This window comes from Harmonia axyridis, chromosome 2, assembly GCF_914767665.1.
Source record: "Harmonia axyridis chromosome 2, icHarAxyr1.1, whole genome shotgun sequence".
Classification (NCBI taxonomy): Eukaryota; Metazoa; Arthropoda; class Insecta; order Coleoptera; family Coccinellidae; genus Harmonia; species Harmonia axyridis.
Genome location: NC_059502.1, coordinates 24,493,000 through 24,512,109, shown reverse-complemented (window position 1 = coordinate 24,512,109; position 19,110 = coordinate 24,493,000). Strand labels below are relative to the sequence as shown.

At 30.0% G+C, this 19,110-nt stretch overlaps 3 protein-coding genes and 1 long non-coding RNA gene across 6 annotated transcripts; 2 read left to right on the top strand and 2 right to left on the bottom strand.

The window, feature by feature from the left end:
• On the top strand, positions 1 to 1,376 carry LOC123673042. The gene is made up of 2 exons (XR_006746412.1): positions 1 to 164; positions 212 to 1,376. It is a non-coding gene; the product is annotated as an uncharacterized LOC123673042 (long non-coding RNA).
• On the bottom strand, positions 416 to 7,790 carry LOC123673038 (protein Jumonji). Its single transcript, XM_045607445.1, has 2 exons — positions 7,475 to 7,790; positions 416 to 7,269 (listed from the first exon to the last, which is right to left on the bottom strand). The coding sequence occupies exon 2, from the start codon at positions 7,250 to 7,252 to the stop codon at positions 1,133 to 1,135; it is 6,120 nt and encodes a 2,039-aa protein (XP_045463401.1). The 5' UTR covers positions 7,253 to 7,269; positions 7,475 to 7,790; the 3' UTR covers positions 416 to 1,132.
• A 68-nt stretch (positions 7,791 to 7,858) lies between these two features.
• Positions 7,859 to 12,514, top strand: LOC123673041 (ceramide phosphoethanolamine synthase). 2 transcript variants are annotated; one of them, XM_045607450.1, is made up of 3 exons: positions 7,859 to 8,062; positions 8,121 to 8,331; positions 9,067 to 12,514. In XM_045607450.1, the coding sequence occupies exon 3, from the start codon at positions 9,192 to 9,194 to the stop codon at positions 10,236 to 10,238; it is 1,047 nt and encodes a 348-aa protein (XP_045463406.1). In that variant the 5' UTR covers positions 7,859 to 8,062; positions 8,121 to 8,331; positions 9,067 to 9,191; the 3' UTR covers positions 10,239 to 12,514. The 2 variants fall into 2 exon arrangements, with proteins under 2 accessions (XP_045463406.1, XP_045463407.1); XM_045607451.1 differs by having other exon boundaries at positions 8,121 to 8,417.
• LOC123673039 (WD repeat-containing protein CG11141) lies at positions 11,797 to 19,104 on the bottom strand. 2 transcript variants are annotated; one of them, XM_045607446.1, is made up of 8 exons: positions 18,584 to 19,101; positions 18,206 to 18,490; positions 15,531 to 15,691; positions 15,337 to 15,472; positions 15,086 to 15,288; positions 14,926 to 15,020; positions 13,323 to 14,501; positions 11,797 to 13,064 (listed from the first exon to the last, which is right to left on the bottom strand). In XM_045607446.1, the coding sequence occupies exons 1-8, from the start codon at positions 18,800 to 18,802 to the stop codon at positions 12,976 to 12,978; spliced, it is 2,367 nt and encodes a 788-aa protein (XP_045463402.1). In that variant the 5' UTR covers positions 18,803 to 19,101; the 3' UTR covers positions 11,797 to 12,975. The 2 variants fall into 2 exon arrangements, with proteins under 2 accessions (XP_045463402.1, XP_045463403.1); XM_045607447.1 differs by having other exon boundaries at positions 13,020 to 13,169; positions 18,584 to 19,104.
• Positions 19,105 to 19,110: the final 6 nt, after the last annotated feature.

Below are 19,110 nucleotides of genomic sequence, written 5' to 3'. Positions count from 1 at the left end.
GGTTCAATGATAAATACAAAGGGACCCCTTCATAGATAAGTGGATCCCTTATCTATGCTCTACTTATAACCAAATCTTAATTAAGGAAATCATTGAATTTTTGTTTTGTTCTGTATTTACAATTTCGAAATATGGCCAATTTAGGATGTTCTTTGATGCAAGAAGTATGTTTCAATGTTTTAATTTCAGTTTTTTGAAGAATATTTTTCAGATGAAAAAGACTGAGGAAGCTATGCAGGAATGTTATGAACGGATTAAAAATATAGAAAAAAAAATGTTAGCCGAAGATTTATCACCTGAAAAAGAAAAGTCGATGAGAATAGAACTTGAGGAAGTTAAAAAATTATTAACAAGAAATAGTGATTTGCTGAAAAAATTACATAAAAACAATAGGGGCAACTTTTTCATAGCATTCGGCGTCTTATTTATTTTTATCTTGATTTTCGTTTTCTTCAAAGCTGCGAAAGGAGAGTTATGATGATTTCATTACTAAAATCTAAGTTACTGAAAAAGAGTTTTCTGGACTTGAAGTTCCTAATATTCCAACTATTTACTATCTTATGTAAATAATGAGAGTTTCACCTTTCAAAAGCAATAATTACGAAAAAATGTATTCACTATGTAGTTTAAAAGTTTTGGTACTTCAAACATTATTTAGAATTCATTACATACAGTCCTCATCTGTAAAAATTTCTCTATATCTAACTCTTAATTTAACTTTTCTTCAACATACGTTATTCTGCCAAAAATGCAGATTTTTTTTTAATTGATACATGAGTAAATAATGATTATCCAACCTAAATTGGTTCTCACATACACTTAGATTGTCATATCCTCCCATTTCATGTCCTCCGAAAACACTTTTTATCTTGGCTTTTGTTTGCAAAAATTCTAATCCACGAACATTCAAAACTGATTGCAATTGAATTAAATTTGAAATCAATTCATTTTATATTATTTTGAAAGATTCAATAAAAACTAAGATGATTCACATACATATTTAATTCCATTTACATAAAATATAAAATTCCTTAATAAAGGAAAAATGTATACATTAAACAATAATAAATTATATCATGACTTACTATAAAAATATAATATTTTCTACTTTAAAATGATTTAGATTTAGATTTTACTTGTTCAGTAAAGTTGGCATTCCACTAAATTTATTGAAAACCTTCTTCTGCAATTTCTGTTCTATGGAAATATTTATTTTTGAAATTAATCCTTCAAGATCATTTTCACTATATGTATATAAAAGTTTACAGTTATTAGGCAGAATAGATTTTTTTTCAATTTGTTCAATGGCATGATCTAGACAATAGTTCGCATTTTCTTGTTTTTCAATAACTGATGAAATAAATAGATTTGTTCTGCATAGTTCACATTCATAATCACTTCCATCTTGAGATTTCTTCTTTCTTTTTGAGTTAGAAGCTTCAGGTGGAGGAAGAACCTCAATAATATTTACCCCTAAAGACCAAAGTTTTTCTCTCTTTTGCTTTTCTTTGGAGTAGATAGTAGAGATTATTGGAATCATCTGTCTCAAAACATCAACATTTGTTCTTGGATCGTTAATAATACTTAAGTATAATCTATCTAATGAGAACATTGAGGGCTCACAACTATCTTTCAGTAAATCAAATGTAACTTGAGCAGTTTTCAACCAAGAAGGTGGAGCGAAGAAAACACTTTCAGAAACGACATAACCTGTACTAATACTGGAGGTAAAAGCTTTAGGGAAAACTACAATGAATTCCCCAGGTTCTTGGACTACTCTGCACAAAGAAACTCCTGATTCTATGAGGAGACTAGGTGGTAGCATAACAGTATCTGAAGGCAACCAAATTCCTTGATTTCTACAATAATTCGGTACCAATTTTGTAAGAGCCTTCTGAAAATTATCCCCAACTGAATTTGGTATACCATACCAAATTTTACTGCCTCCAGTATGTAGATATTCAATCCAGGGCAAACTGTGGGGGTCTCTGTACCAACAACATGCACTGAAAACCATACCAACATGCAACGTGGGTACAGTTACACCCATGATGGGTCCAAGAGATCTCAAAAGAGATCCACTATTATTTGTTAAAACTTTCAAATTCCAAGCATGTCTAGCAAAAGGACTGTTTTTGGAAACAGCAAAACCATATCCATAACTCCCAGAATCTATTGAACCTGAGTGTACACATATATGGTTTTCTCTGTGAACAACATGCTTCCAAAACTCTTGCTCAATATCTTGAACTGAAGGTTCGGAACTTTTGAAATACATACTCAAAGTGTTTCTCGCAATTCTGTAAAAAGCATTTAGAGCCATATTACGACCTTTAGTGATGCATTCGTCCACTTCATCATCAGATTCTGAATCCGATTCATTCTCCGCCTCGACACTGTCTGACTTTTGCATTTTGGACAGAGCCTTCGATTCCCTCTTGGCCCAAGCAGTTTCAACATCATCTAATAATTTATCTCTTTCTTTTGGAGAAAGAGTATCATATGGAAGTAGGTATTTACAATAAATATCATCTAACTTTGTCACTCTATCCTGTGCCGACTTTGGTATCCTCATGATGTCAGAAACCTTTGACCATTTTTCTTTTTCTATCACTTCTTTTAAACCTCCCAAACTTTGAACTGTCTGGTAGAGCCTAGGCAAGTCAACTTCCATACCTCCGATCCATGGAGCCTGCTTCAAATTGATATTTTGAGTTTGAAGATATTTCTTGATGGCCATCAATTCCTTGAAGTTGGGTCCCCATCTATGTAACATTTTTTGAACATACTGATTATAAGATGTAAACCTCATATCATCACTGACTTTACATTCAGGTTTAAAAGTGTTTGGTGGAACTATCTTACAAATTCCAAACTGTTCAGCTCTATTTCCTATTTTTTCAATATACTCCAAAGGATCCTGAAATTCTTTTTCGGTTGGGTAAAAAGTGGGTGCTTCTACCAGTTCTCCTGGTCCATTGCAAGGAAAATCAGTCATATTGACTGGATTGCAAATTTCAATAGCTTTTGATTTGTTTTTATTTTGTTTTTTGTACAATTTAGCGCTTGATGATGAACTAGCACTAGGTGAACTTGGAATTTTGTATTTGAAATCATCAAATTGCTCTGAATTACTTCTTTTAATTGTTTTTCCTAAAATATTTCTGGTCATACTTGTTTTCTGGGTAACTTTTTGATTACTAACTGCTTGACTTTGTTTTAAGATTGTTTCTGTGTCTTTCAATTTTTGTTCTTCTGTTTTGTTTATTTCATTTTTCAAAGTTGGTTTTCGAAACTGGCCAAATTTCAATTGATCTTCATTCTTGACTAGTTCATCTTCTGATTTAGAGGTGGCAGTTGATGAAGGTCTTCTAGATGGTCTTCTAAAAGGTGTACTAACAGCTTCTTCTATTTCTTCTTCAAAAGCATAAATACTGCTTTCATTATTGACAGAAAAAGCTCCTACAGTTGGAGCCACCTTTGCTTTCTCCTTTCTGAATATTGGTTTTCTATCTGGGGATTTGTACATTGGCGATTTCAAATTTTCATTACAAGTATGACTTTTTTTCTCTGGAGTTATTTCCTTGCTATCTGTAGAAGCAGCTGGTTCTGATACAGAATTCTTTAACTGTTCAGTATTGATTGAGTCAAACTTATTGAGGGACGTTTCTAAAGGAATTTCTTCACAATATTTTAATTCCTCGTTTTTCTTGTTCGCGTCTCCAGCCATAGCGGAGTCTTTGAGCCATTTTTCAATTTGCTCATTAGACATATTTACTTTTTCTTTACCAAAACGTCTCCCCAAATCTTTGGATAAAAAATCCAACGATGAATGTGAATAAATACTTTCTTTCTTTTTCTCTATTTTAGGTGAAAAGCCATGGAAAAACTTTTCTTCATCATCAGAAGACGAAAACATTGGAAGATAATTAGAGGGTATTTTGGCACATTCTCGTTTTTGCTTAGTTGGTGGTTCTTCAGACTTTTCTTTATTAGAGAGCTCTTTTTCTTTATGCTTCAAACATTTTTTGCCCTTATTTTTTGGCAGGGATTCTATTAAGGCTTTTTGTTTCCTTAATATAACCTCTTTCAATTCTTCTGTAGAGTTTTTATTGGTTTGTTTGTTAATTGTGAGTTTTGAAAGAGGTTCTTCATCTGAATCACTGAAGTCAACATCCATTTTTAATTGTTTTGTGTTGTTTGTACATTTGACAGACATGTTTTTTGACGACGTTGAAGACACATAAGACTGGGCACTGGATACATCTAAATTAGATTTAGTCTTTGAATTGGAGGAAACTTTGGAAGACTTACTACGAGTTAGTAATTTTTTTCTAGGAATTTTTACATTCAGATGAAATGAGTCTTCTGAGCCATCATAGTCAATGTGTTTGTTTTGTTGGTCACAACGTCTTGTTTGTCTTCCATCTACAATGTCATTTATTTTAACATCTTTAATTGTTCGTATCTTTGCCAAGCATTCATTTTCAGAATCTGAGGAAATATTTTCAATTGGTTTCATCTGATCCTTTTTCTCTGTTAAATTTTGTTTAGTATGATGCAATTTGTTTCTTAAATCACTACTTGTTTTAGTCATTCTGGGAATATTTGCCAAACATTCATCAGAGTCTGATGAATCCTTGGAATTTAGTTTTTTATAAATTTTCTGTTCAAATGTGGTATTGCTCTTGGATGAAATATTTCTTTCTACTGAATTACACCTCTCTTTTTTAATATTTTTAGCTGCAGTATACTGTTTTTCAGTGACCCTCAGCCTTCTTGTTTCCCTTCCTGTTCTTTCCAGTTCAGTCTTCATCATATCACACTTAGTTGAGTCAGCATTTATTTTTAATTTACTTTTATTTTGTTCTGTATGAATATCCATGTTCAAGTACAATGCATCTTTTATCTTATCATTTTTTTCTCTACCTTCATCATTCACTTCTTTTAAGATTTCCTTTTTAGCACTCGTTATCACTACTTGAGGGTCTCTAACCTGGAAATCTTCATCCTTAATGTCTTTTTCATAATTAATTACATTGGTTTCAAATTTAGATTTTTTGAAACGCCCTTGTTCGTTCAGTAATTTTATTTCTGATGGTTCCCGTTTTTTATCATTTTTCCCTTTGTGTTCTTTTGTTATTGGTAATTTCTCATTACAATTTTGAGATGGGATATTTTCAACTTGTTCTAGTATTTTGTCCGTTACTGTTAGTTGCTCTAATGTAGACTTTTTTATTTCAGTATTCACAATTAAACCAATTTCAGTGCTTGTTATTGTTTGCATTGGATTATTTTCCACTTTCTCCTCATCCAAAGAACTACTTGTATTGGGTATTTCAATAAGTCTGTTATTTAACTTCTCAGTTTTTGTTATATTTGCTTTGGCTTTGAGTTCAATCTCTCTTTGTTCAGTTTTTTTAACATTTGGAAGTTCAGGAAAGCTATCAATTGAAATTGTATCATCATCTTTTTTATTTTCATGTACCAATTTATGACTCAAAATTTCCATATAAATTGCAGCAGCTTCTTTAGTTTTACGAGAAGGTCTTTGTGAAGATTTCGGTTCATTTTCAAATGGCTTCAACTTAATAGTGGTGTTTATGTTTGATTTATCAACACTACTTTTATGGGATGCAATGTTCTTTTTAATACCCAATTTTTTACAAACATTTTCCTCAGTTTTAATTACCAACATGTTTGTACTTTCAGTGTCAACTTTATTATCAATTTTTCTTGATTTATCTAAAGTTTTCTTGTCTTTTAAATTTTCAGTCTTTGTTGCTCTTGTGAGTTTCAAATTAACAGATTCTTTTTTAATAGAAATATCATCTATTTTGCTGGATTCAGATTTATTGGAACTATTTTTAGAAATAGAATTGCTTACATCGTTCCTAAGAACTCTAGCAGACAGTTTTACCGTTTTCAATAATTTGTCATTTTTAATTTGTTCTTCTGAATTGGAGACAGCTGCACTTGATTTTTCACTTCTTTTCAAATGACTAGTTTGATGTGCTATTTCTTTTGTTTTCTTTGATTGTTTGAATTTCTGTTCTGTTTTCTCTGAAGATTTTTTCGCATTTAAAACATCCTGATTTATACACTTTCTAGTCAACCGTGCCTGTGATGTTTTATTAATTTTCACTGTTTGAGATCTCAAAACACGTGATTTAACCAAGGAAGCACTCGGTATCAATATTCTCCTCTTGATAACCTTCTTGCCATTCAATTTAGTCTTTAATGGAACATTACTTGATCTTGTAACTCTAGCCTCCTTGTTATTTTCTGTTTTAATTTTTTTTGTATTCTTTTTAACATTACTTTGTACTTTTTTTGCTGCAGAATTTTCTTTTTTAGAAATAACTTTCACTGGAGTTCTTAGATTCTTTTTTAATTCAATCTTTTTATTGATTACAGATTGTACTCCTTTTTTTTCCGGTATTTTATTTTTTTTCACTGCTCTGAATGGCAATTCTTGTTGTATAAATCTACCTCTAAAACTGCGTAAACACATTCGAGGTTTTACTTTAGTATTTATATTTCTGATGGTCTGTGAATTAATAGTTTTAGAAGAAATAATTTTTACTTTGTTTTTTTGGCTAACTGGTTTAGTTGTTGTAATTGATTGAGGAGCTTTTTCTAATTTCAACAGGTTGTTAGATCTGGCAATGGCTCTATTAGATGGTTTTTCAGATAATTTACTGATTGTAACTGCTCTTATTTTAGCCATTTTTTGTTCTTGATATTTTCTCCTCAAAGCTTGAAGAGCAAGTGCATGCCTTCTTTTTCTTTCCATTTGTTTGCTTATAACAATAGGATCAGCTCTCTTCCTAACACCAAATGCTATAAAAGGTCTATCAGATGAACCATTTCCACTTTTGGGAATGACTGAAGTATCAATAGGCCCATTTTTAGGAGATTCACTTTTAATTTCATGAATTTGACCATTAGTATCAACAATAGAAGCTGTATTGAAAAAGTTAAGATTAGGTGGTAGTATTGGAGTCCCACGAAAACATAAGAAAGTCAAAAAATCTTCAGTATTTTGTCTACGTATTGGAAGAAGCTCTACAGGTTCTGGGGTATGATCCAAAGTAGATCTATCAGTTCTTTCAAATTCCTTCACTGGAGTTATAACTGGACTATTAACATTTGAACCTTGGGCAAATTTTCTTTGAGCATGGACTTTAGTACGCTTAGGTACTTCATCTAGAAGTGGCGAGTGACACAAATCTCTACGTTTCCTCTTCATTTTTATTATCACTCAACCTGAAAATTTTTCTTCGATTATTGGTCCATAATTTTAATTAACATTTATTTCAGATTGATGAAAATATTGATAAGAAATAACAGTTGCGTTCAAAACTAATGGAAAAATACAAATATGAAAAAATTCGAAATTGCAACAATGGAGTACTTATGAAAACAACAGAAAGAAAATTCACAATTTTGATTCGTACGCTTTGATACTGACCTTTCCAAAAATTGTTATAGAAATTTTCATTCATGAATTTCTGGAATATTTTGTTTCACTTCATCTTAACGTATAAATTTCCATATAAACAATATTTTCATTTTCAAACAATTCTAACCTCTATATTTGAAGTTTCACAGCGTTGATCGAATATGTCATAGATTATTCAAATGTTTATGTTCAGTTTTCGACTGTTTTTCAACATTAAAAATTATTATCCAATTAGTTTTTAACTTTTTCATCATGACTGCTTCTGAAATCACAATTCAATTTCAAATTGATACCAATAAGTAAGTTTGTGATATCTCCCATACTTAAATGAGAGAATATTCGAATATAATTTGATGATCTCATCTATGAAAGTGACAGTTATTTTTATAGACAATGTTCTGTAACTTTTGATTTGAGGTCGACCTTTGAGTTGATCTTACTATCAACCTGCTTGTATGTATATATATAGTAATGAAATGAAGTAATATCAAAATGAATTTTATGACCCTTTCATTTCTTTGAAAGTGACAGTTTTTTTTGGAGAATTCGATTGAAGTTCAAATGTTAATTTTCAATCCTAAAGTATGTCAACAAAAGGTAGTGACTGTCAACATCTGTATTAACAATCGTTGCTATTTTTAATTCGAAATTTCAGGATTTTAACACTGAAAAATAAGGTTGATAAACTTTGTTTGCAAAGTATCCGATTGATATTTAACTATTCTACATGGTTGCCCAGTAAGCCTTTTGAAAATGTCCTTTGAATTTCTTGAAGTCAAAATTTTGAGAAGGAAAAGAGTTTTATAATGATAAGGAACAATCTACTGCATTTCAGAGTGGGAGTTTCAGTCCAGTATCCAATTCAGGTAAATAGATACGGTTGTATCATAAATGTTAATTGGAAAACATTAATAGCAGCACAAAAATTTGTTTCACCTTGAGATAGAATTATGCAAGTATACTTTTCTGTGTGTTAATTTGAAGATCTTGAAATATATTATAACTTGAGTGCAATTATTTTTTAATTACTCCATTACTTTTTTATTCACTATTATTGATTTTTTAGTGATAGCTTATTCCCATTTGTCACTATTGCATTCATACAATTCTAATATTTCTCTTGATTTTTTTATTCCCATCAGGTAAATAAAAATTTCAGGCATTTGTTTGATCTATCAACTTTAGTTATCATCATTTGATTCAATTAAATTTTCAATATTGAATTTTGATCAATTTTGGCTTTCCGACCTAAGGTGAAACTCAAATTTAATTAATTTTACATTCAATTTCCATTAGCACTATTTAATATGTACTATATCATATATTTTTATTGCATGAAGGTAAATGAAAAATGTTTTCTAATTTTTATTCAATTCCATTTGTAAATTGAGGTGATTTTCTTCTTATTTTTAGTTAAATGATTTCATTGACAAACTTTAGGCATTTATGAGGAAGAAAGAAATTACTTGCTAATTTTAACAGCAAATATTGAGGTTTCTTTTCCAAAAATTGATCTCTGAAAAATTTTCCGCTTAAAATTTCATATAATTGACATCATTGAAAAATCGTAATTTTAATATTTAATAACATATATTTTTCAGGTATTCCTAAATCAACTTTTTTCAAGTTATGTGGGTGAATTAGTTCCTAATCAAGATTGAACTTATCTTCCAGTTAGCAATTAGCATTGAGAGAAAATTGAGTCAATAATCAAAATTTTAGCAAAATGTTGGGGCCTCCTGCACAAATAAGCAAAATAATGGTGGGGCTTCTTGCTCTAGTTATTGTCTTCTTTCTGTTTATGGATTTCAACTTACATTTGAGAATACATAATTACCCCATCGATAGAGGAATTAATGATAACAACAATTTCAGTTACAACGATGTCAGCTGGTTAGGATACAATATTTCACCATTAGGAGATGTTACTGTGAAGGCTGTCCTTTTAGATCATACCAATTATTATCTTTTTGCACCTTTGGTCACCATTCTTGATAATTTATTGAACATTTCTGAATTTCCATACATAACTCCTAATGCAATAAGTTTTTTTCATGTTTTTGTTGCTATAGCTAGTGGTAAATGCATAGCAAGTGACAGTCTATCTTACAGAAGAATCGGTGTGGTTTTGTTTGAAATAAGAACTTTTCTGGATGATCTAGATGGACATGTAGCCAGGGCTAGGAAACATATTAAGGGAGAGAGGTCTGAAGTTGGTACTAGTGGGTATTTCATAGATGGTATTTGTGATGGGTTAGGTTGCATAGCTCTGTTAATTGGTGCTTTCTTCTATTTGAAGAACAACCCTCCTCGAGGGGGCTATGTACAATTACCTACAGCTATTGATAGTAAAGATAGTAATGTTATAATGTACAAAGGAAAGGTAACATTGCAAAAATCAGCGCTTGTTATTTCTTGTTTCGCCTTACAACTTCTGCTCAGTTCCTTATCTTGGAACCGCTACATAGACCTCTATCAGGATATGCTTGAGAACAATAGTGTATCTGACGAAGAATTTGTTAAACAAATAATAGTTTTCAAAAGCCCAATGTTCTTTATAATTGCCTTTTTTTGGAGATTGGTAAATGTTCACAACATGATCCATCTTTTCCTTTTGGCCATTTTTTGTGATAAAATGTGGGAATTCCTGAAGTTTATACAATATATCGGTTATGCTATTTTGTTTTCTGTTATATGCATCACAGAGAAACATGCTCTAGATGTGAGGAATTTCATTTTCAATCAGAAGTACCTTGAAAACAACACTTTATAATTTGTTATTTATTTATAGGTTTTAAAATAATTTGAGAACATGCATTTCAATTGCCAATTTTTGAAAAAAATATTTAATTTGTAGAATATTTGTAATAATTATATTCTGATTGATGTTATTTATTGAATTATTGTCCATGTTTTACAGGGTGCTTTTCTGAAAGAGGCAATTAGTGTTATGTTACTAGGTGCTTCAAAATAATAGCTAACCATATATACTAATAATATGTATGTTCATTCGGTTTCTATAATATTCATTATTTCTGTTTTCGAAATGATCCAGAAATCTACAGTTTTTTTAATTGAATTTGAAAAAAAATGTCTATTTTTGAAGCTTCTTATAGAACCTGCCAAAAATTGTTATTTTGAACTACCTTGTACAATGATATTGATTGATTGTTGGAATGAATTACATAGTATACTTCTTATAAATTTAATTGTTTCATAATTGAAAAATTTCTCATTTTTCAAAATATTTCCCTAAACTACTGAAAATATTATATTTGGTCGAAGAAAAAAGTGCTTCTTGGGTTATATACCTATTTTTTTTCCTGTAATAATTATGCTACATTATGTTTGAAGAAACTCCTTCTAATTGGAGTATATAATTTCTTTTTTAATTAAACAATATGCCTCTGATTTTAACATGTCAGATCGAGTATTGTGATTATACAGAAACTGAATATAGTACACAACCAATCTAAATTATAAAATAATTCCTTTTTATTTGTCACTAGTCATTTAAGGATATAATTATGTATATATATATATTTTTTTAATGTGAATGAATAATATATAGCAACCAGCCGCCAAATAATTTTTTGAATTTTCTTGTTGTCCAATGTCTTAATTCATATCCACATGATTACTAAATTAGTTTCCATGAGAATTTTATTGTTTGGCAATATAAAAACAAAACTTAGGTGAAACTGAATAGGACATTTTAAATTGGTCCACTATTAAGGAATTTGATATAAATATAAAAAAAAAATGGAGGTGTTATTGAAATCAATTAAAGGTATAGCAGATGTGCATGCAATAAGAAAAAAATATGTTTTTGAATAAATTCCATTGAAAAATAAATGGATTAGACGACATATTTTCTCATATGATACTCATTTGTTCAAATCCAGACACTGAACAAGACTATATAAATATTTTTTCAAGGTACTAATGATGAAGTTTTTGAGTTAAAACTAAAGATATGTGTTCTATCATTTTTATGTACAATGTTATCATTCCACAATCATGTTGAATTCTTCGAATTTTGAAAACTTACATTTTTGAGGATGCAAAATATAAGGATTCAAATGTTAATTCATTACAAAAAAATATTTTATTTCTCTACAAATTTCTTGATGTTTTGCAAAAAATGTTCAAAATTTTTCCGACGTATTAACAATTGTTTTGACTCATTACTTGGAGTAATTTAAAACAATTGTGCGGTTTTGGTATGCTACTTGGATATTGATGCCATTCATTGTGTAATTCATTCACACAAGGAATAAATAATTCAATAAGGATTTCATAGGTTGATTCAATACATTTATACAATAGAATATATGTATAGTTTTATTCAATTCAAAAAGTGTAACTACAAGACTAAATATTTGAAGTGTGACAATATATTATAGAACAGAGCTATCTTTGAGTGGATTGCTTAGAACTCTAGAAAGTATATGGATATCATTTTCAAAAACTCTATTTTTGGATTGGTGGATTGCTTAGAAAACATCATCAAATTAGTGGATTATGTAATTTTCAAGCTCTATTTTTCCAAGGTGTGTGAATTTTTCTGTTTTGCCTTCCATAAAAAGATATACTCATCAAATTGAGATGAAAGTACCAATTTACATAAATGTACAATCAACATACATCACTTTTAGATTTATGTGTACCCTTTCAATTTAAACATGATCTCAAGTACTAAATAAATCTCAAGATGAGTATATTTGCAGAAACTTTGAATTGTGATTATCAGTTTGGATCCACTGCCATGCTTAATTTATAGGATTGATCAACTCATTTTCTATGTTTTAAGCTTCAAAATTAAGAAATGCGGTCCTATTATAGGCAGTGTATCTGAACCATTCCCAACTGTTGTGTATGTAGTTAATATGTTATACTAAAGTAGATGTATTTTTACACATTTTATACTAATATATTTGTTATTTTGATTGTGGATTTCCAGCCATTATTAAATCACCAGGTATTTTAAGGTATTCGAGTACAATGTGTTGTGACTTTATGATTTTAATAAATAGTTTTTCGTTATTAGAATTGAGTTTTATATAGTGTTCATAAAAATTTAACAGCGAAGTCCATCAGTTTCATTGATTTGAACTTTATTAGAATTTTATTGTATTCAAATGTGTCACACCATTTCAATAAACTATATATAATAGTTTTTTATAGTATAAAACGGAGAACTTACTTAAAAGAAACAGTGCATATTGAAGCCATTTTCATTCATTGTGTTGATATGATAACACATTGTTGAAGAAAGAACATTTGAGTTGAAGTAATTTTTAATGGACAGATTCAATGCAAAGCAAATTCTTTATTGAAAATAACTCTTTTGATAAAATTTTTAAAAAATAGTTTATATATTGCAAACATATGATGATTTATTTGTATAACATGATTAAATTTCTGTACTTGAAAATTCAAAGATGACTAGTGAATAAAAAGAATATATTATAAAATATAAAAAAGTATACTTTCAACAATAAAATAATTTACAGAATCACCCAATCTTTAAGCAACTGATCAGAGTTTTTCCTTTCAAGGGGGGGCACCTTCCATCTATTTGGAATATCCATATGTGCTGAAGAAAATGAATTTAATAAATAAAAAATAAAATAAAGAAATGAAACAATGACACAAGATATCTGGTTTCAAAGGGATACAGCGCTGATCCAGATAGTCGCACCTAAAAATTTGAGAAATTTCAATGAAACTTAAGTTTGAAGCCGAAAGTAAGAAATATTAAAATTTTGAATACTCCTCAAAATAAAAATAAAATCAGTAAGATGTAGATTATTATTATAATTCAAACAGGCAAAGTATTCAAAATTTAGCTTACCTGGAATATCAGTAGATTTTGACATTATAGGAATGGCTCTTGAATTTTCTTTCTTTTTAGAAGAGGATGAATATTCACTAATACTGAGGTTATCGAATTTACCTGCATTTTGATTAATTTCTTCTATATCGAAGAAAGCAATACTATCATTCATAACAGAAGTCTGGCTTTTTTTCATAACTTTACCATTCACGAAAGTAGCTTTTAAATTCTCCTTTAATGCAGGAGTCCTACTTTCTTGTAGGGTAAGAATCTTATCTATATCTATCAACCCTCCAAAATCTATTTTATCAGTAATACCTTTATCTGAACTTTGTTCTTTTATCACAGATTGTTTAGAGTTTCTTTTATTCTCTTTAAATTTTGGTTCTGCATTATTTTTCGAGGTCAGAACCTTGTCAGCTTTGCTCACATTAGGAATTTCTTCAAATCCCAACAAGCATTTGCTCTGTTCTTTTGTTATAGATTCTGCTGATCGATAGTCTTGAGAAGTGGTCAAATTTTTGTCTGTTTTATTTTCTATCATATTATTATAGATAGTACTTGTATCTGAAGATTGATACTCATTTTTACATTGCTTTTCAACTTTTTCTGAATCAAAATTATCCTTCTCTTTAGTTGAAATAGCATTTTTTTTCACATCATTAATATTTAAGTCTGAGTTTTGAATTTGTTCAGAAGACTGTTCTGGCAAATCATTCTTATCATAAGTTAAGAATGCTGCTAACAGTTTTTCTTTCTGTTCTATACTGCTGAGAATGGTCTGGGGACTCCTAAGATCTGGCAGTTGCCCCACTGTACTCATGCTCATTAAAGTCGGTTCAGTAACACAAATATTTTTTTTCACCAATTCATTAATTCCAGGATTTGTTCGATCTTTATCATGCTTCTTCTTCTTATGTTTCTTATGTTTGTAGAGAATTTCATTTGAATCATCAACCTCAATATTATCAAAACGCTTTAGAGGCATTTCTTCACGAGGACTCATTTGTACTTCTAGAGCTTCTTCAGCGTTCATTATCAATTCATCATCTGTGTGTTCACTAATGTTGTTTATGAATGTTTGTCCTACCACTGGTGGCACGACTGACAGGATACTTGAAGGTTGAAGTTTCGATGTTAGGCCTTTTATTGAGCTTGGAAGGAATGATACTTCCTCTGAAGATATGCTGATTTCATCTAAATCCAAAGTAAATTTAACAGATTAATTAAACTAATGAAATGTTGTTAGGATTAATTCATATATGTAATCAATTCAAATGTTTTGTAGTTATTTTGGATGATTGTTTCAATCATAAAAATTTGAAATTTTTTCGGAATAATACCTACACACCATCTCAAATTTTTACAGTTAGTGGTAATGATAATCTCTGCCGGAATTCTTCATTTCTATGGTGTTTGTTTTTATTCAAATCAGAACATTCATCAAATTAAACAGCAATGCTTTTCTTTTGAGATCTTCAGTTATACTAATGTGCTGGATTGGCAGGAATACTTTAATGATTTATTTGACTTTATACTTTGAGATATGTTGTGAAATAATTTTTTACCCCAATAATTTCAGATATAATAAAATAATAAAGAATGCAATTTTAATATTTACCATAGTTAATTTCTGGTTTAGTTGAAATCCTTATGAGATTCCTATCTTCCTCTAATATAAATATTTCATCTTTGTGACATGCTACATCTAAAACTCTATAGAAACAAATTTGAAAAAATATTAATACTTCTCCATGATGACCATAACATTCTATTATTACCTTCGAAGCTGACTGATTTTTGATACCACTGTCATATTTTGAAGGTCCAGAATATATATCAAATTGGAATTATATGTGACCAGTAAATTTTCACCTAGTGGTAAAATCACACCAAAGTTGACATCTTTTGGAGACTTAGTTTGGACATGTTTAGATACAGGATTCAGAAGAGGCACTTCAGCACAATCTCTTTTTAACACCTCCTAAAAATGATAAGAATTGAAAAAAGAAAAAAAGGAGATTATATTTACCTTGAAAACCAAAGTTTTTTGAACAACACCATGATCATCTGAAACCCACAACCTAAGGCCTGGTCTTGTGCAATATATCACAGCATCTTTTGATTTGAATTTATTTTGTTGAATAAGAGCTCCAAAATTCCCTAAACTAAAAAATAAAGAGAAGTTTTGAATATATTTCTTCAATATATAAATTGAAATCTTACATTTTTCTATCTTGACGACCAATTTGCATTACATTCCATTTATCTGCTTGTTCGCAAATAATACTTCTGTATGTGGTAGATACTATTAATTTCGGATTAGCGTAGCTTAGTTGTACTACTTCATAACTTTCATTCAATATTTCTAAAGATTTACAAATATGCTGCAATAATAAGTAAGTTTTATATTTGTTCAGCGGGCTTAGATTAGATTTTCAGGTTTGGTTGGCTTGAGCTCAGCTTCTCAGAACTGCGACAACATCCTTTCAGCTCTCACATTGTTAAGCATAAGGACTATATATACAGGGTGTATCAGCTTTTATCTTTAAAAATTTAATGGGATATTCTCCTCGTTGTCCTGATTCGGAAAAATGTTATTATATACCTCTATCTCGATTCTTAAGAGAGATACATGATGTTGAAGTTCACAAGAAAAAATCATTTTTATGCAATAGCTTTCATAAAATAGCTTGGATTCGAACAAAATTTTGCATGCCTACCCTACTCCCTAAGGGCCATTTTATGAAGATATTTTCGATTTTGGGAGAACACCAGTGGCGTGCAATTCGGTCATACCTCAATGATTTAGAAGAAAAAAGTTTATCACTGTTATTGTTAAGGAATAAATAAGGCAATTCCGAATTGCTGATTTGATTTTGAGTAAAATTTGTTTTTACAGAACAAAATTTAAAGTTTCTTTTTCAGATATAATTAGATTTTTTGAAAGACATGCTGACTAGAAATTGGCAACAAATCAAATAGGAAATTTATTAAAAATCAAAAGGTTACGAAAAATAAATATGACATCACAGCATATGTTCAAAATGCAGACTGTCAGATTTTTTCTCGCAGAACCGTCTATGTATTTCTTCAAAAACTTTTGCTCCAGGATGTCTTCTTGCCTGAAAACGTTGTGCATACTCACGAACTGGAGCAAGGGAGTTACAATTACAAAAATCATAAATGAAATGAATGTCAGCATACTTATTGTTTGAGATTACGTATGGAATTTTTGAGATTTCAAAACAATTAATGTCTTCTGCATTTAGTGAACGTATCTGTCAAATAAACAAACAAATCGATTGTTTCAAGATATTTCTCCGAGATATTATCAAATTCAATTCATGGCTGACTAAATTATGAATTTGTAGCCAATTTCGGGTTGGCACGTCTTTTTAAAAAATAATAATCTCTGGATCTGGAATTTCAAATTTTGTTCTGTCAAAGCAAATTTTACTCAAAATCAAACCAGCAGTTCGATATGGCTTCATTCATTTCTTCAAAAAAACAGCGGTATACTTTTTTCTTCGAAATAATTGAGTTGTGACCGAATTGCACGCCACTGGTGTTCCCCCAAAATCGAAAATATCTTCATAAAATGGCCCTCAGGGTGTAGGGTAGGCATGCGAGATTTCGTTTGAATTCAAGCTTTTTTATGGAAGCTATTGCATAAAAATTATTTTTTCTTGTGAACTTCAACACCCTGTACCTCTCTTAGGGATCGAGGTATATAATAACATTTTTCCGAATCAGGACAACGAGGAGAATATCCCATTAAATTTTTAACAAGTAACTAGTCAGTTTATGTAATAAAAATGAGTCACTTTGGAACTGATTCTTTGACTAATATTGATCTGGCGATAGAGAAAATTACACTGTACAATACCGTTAAAATCCATAAGTCAATATGGAAACAGTTTACGGAATTCTGTGAGGCAAAGAAATACAAGCTTTAGGAAACTACAAGTTTAGAGCAATTGAACATAATCCTGAAAGATTGGGCATGGAATATGAGGAGAGAAAACGGTCAAAATTACAAAGTACCAGTGGTGAAGACAATGTGGAACACAGCTTCAGTAGAACTTGCCTGGAGAGGTGGAGAAGCAGTTGATTGCAAAATTCAATATTTTGAAGATGAAATGGATAATTCTGGGATTGCAGGATATGTAACATAATTACATATTTTTTGAAATAACTGATTTTCAAAAATTCTACTTTTTAAGAAGAGCAGAATATTATATCTTTAAAGTAAACCCATCATGGAATAAAGATCAACAAAGTGGATGGCACAAAAACACTCCAGTGGGAAAAAACGAACTTTTGAAATAGACTAAATGGATAATGAGTATTATTCCAACATCATAAACACCCTTAAAAGTGATGCCTTAGAACCTCCAGCTAACAAACAGAAAATGAAGCAATACCTCAAGCTTGTCAGTCGACAGCTGAACCCATCAACTTGGATTTTAGTTGCCACCCGCACTCATATTTCTTGATAATATATTACTTAGCAACGTGTTTTTTCGATTCTTTTCAGGAAAATTAGAAGCCCTTATGATGTTACTTACGATGATAATAAAATCTCAGTTTATTATTTAGCAGAATTCATATTTTTAAGTTATAATTATTAATTGTAGCACTTACAAAACTCAATATAATTATTTATATATTAATTTACAGTATTATTTCTTTAAGAAGCAGTTAATTATTGAAATTCTGTATACAATATTTTAATTAACTGGACATTTATACATCCCTCAAATACTACTTCGTCAATATAAATCGTCAATCAATCCTCAAATTAGAATTCTCATTTCATTCAACATTCAGTTGATTGAATATATCTGAATATTTTTTAATTTAACGTCCTTCAAATATTATAGTTTGACAATACTTACCATATAGAAGTCAATTTCTGTTAAAACCACAGAACCATCTTTATCTCCAGAAAATAACTTCATTCCATTTTTAGACCATTCCAATGCTGTGATGGCAGATTTGTGTAACTCTGATACAGTGTACCTTTCAACATTTTTATTCTTAGGTTTAAGTTTTTCTGGGATCCATTCTGGATGAACTTTTGGTATTTGAAATATACTTATATTTCCTGATGTACTACCACAAGCCAACATAAAATCAACGGTAGATAAGACTTTAATGGATGTAATGGGCACATTTGAGTTCTGAAAAAAAACATTTTACCTTATTTTATAAGAAATATATCGATGTCTATTCAATTCAATATCATTCCATGAATTAACACAAAAATTTATTACCTCACACCTAAGTCTCTGAAGGTTTTTTGTCTTTCTGTCATACCAATAAGCCATGCCATAATTTGTACCTAAAGCAATAAATTCTGGCAAAATATCAACACATGTTATTTTTACTTCTCCAGAAAATATATTCAGATTTGGTTTAGATGGTATTCTATTCAATAAATCAGTTAAAGGAGCCCATTCTCTCAAATTGCTGAAACCGTTCGATATTGCCATAATAATTCCTAACTACACCACACTTTCAAATCGAACATTTATCTCGGAATACCGGCAAATCTACAAATTGCTGGAATATACATGTATTTGTAATTACGATTCATTAAATTAAATTCCAATTACTCTGACAACTTGTTTTTATTTACTAAAGAAAACTATAGAATATCATATCCTTGTAAGATTCATAGACATATTTGTGGTGGATTTATTTTTTATAAGGAAGTTAATATTTGCCTTGTTCTTCATTGCAATACTACATGTATGGTATTTTAAGGGAAATCAATTGCAACTTGTACCGAAAAAAATCA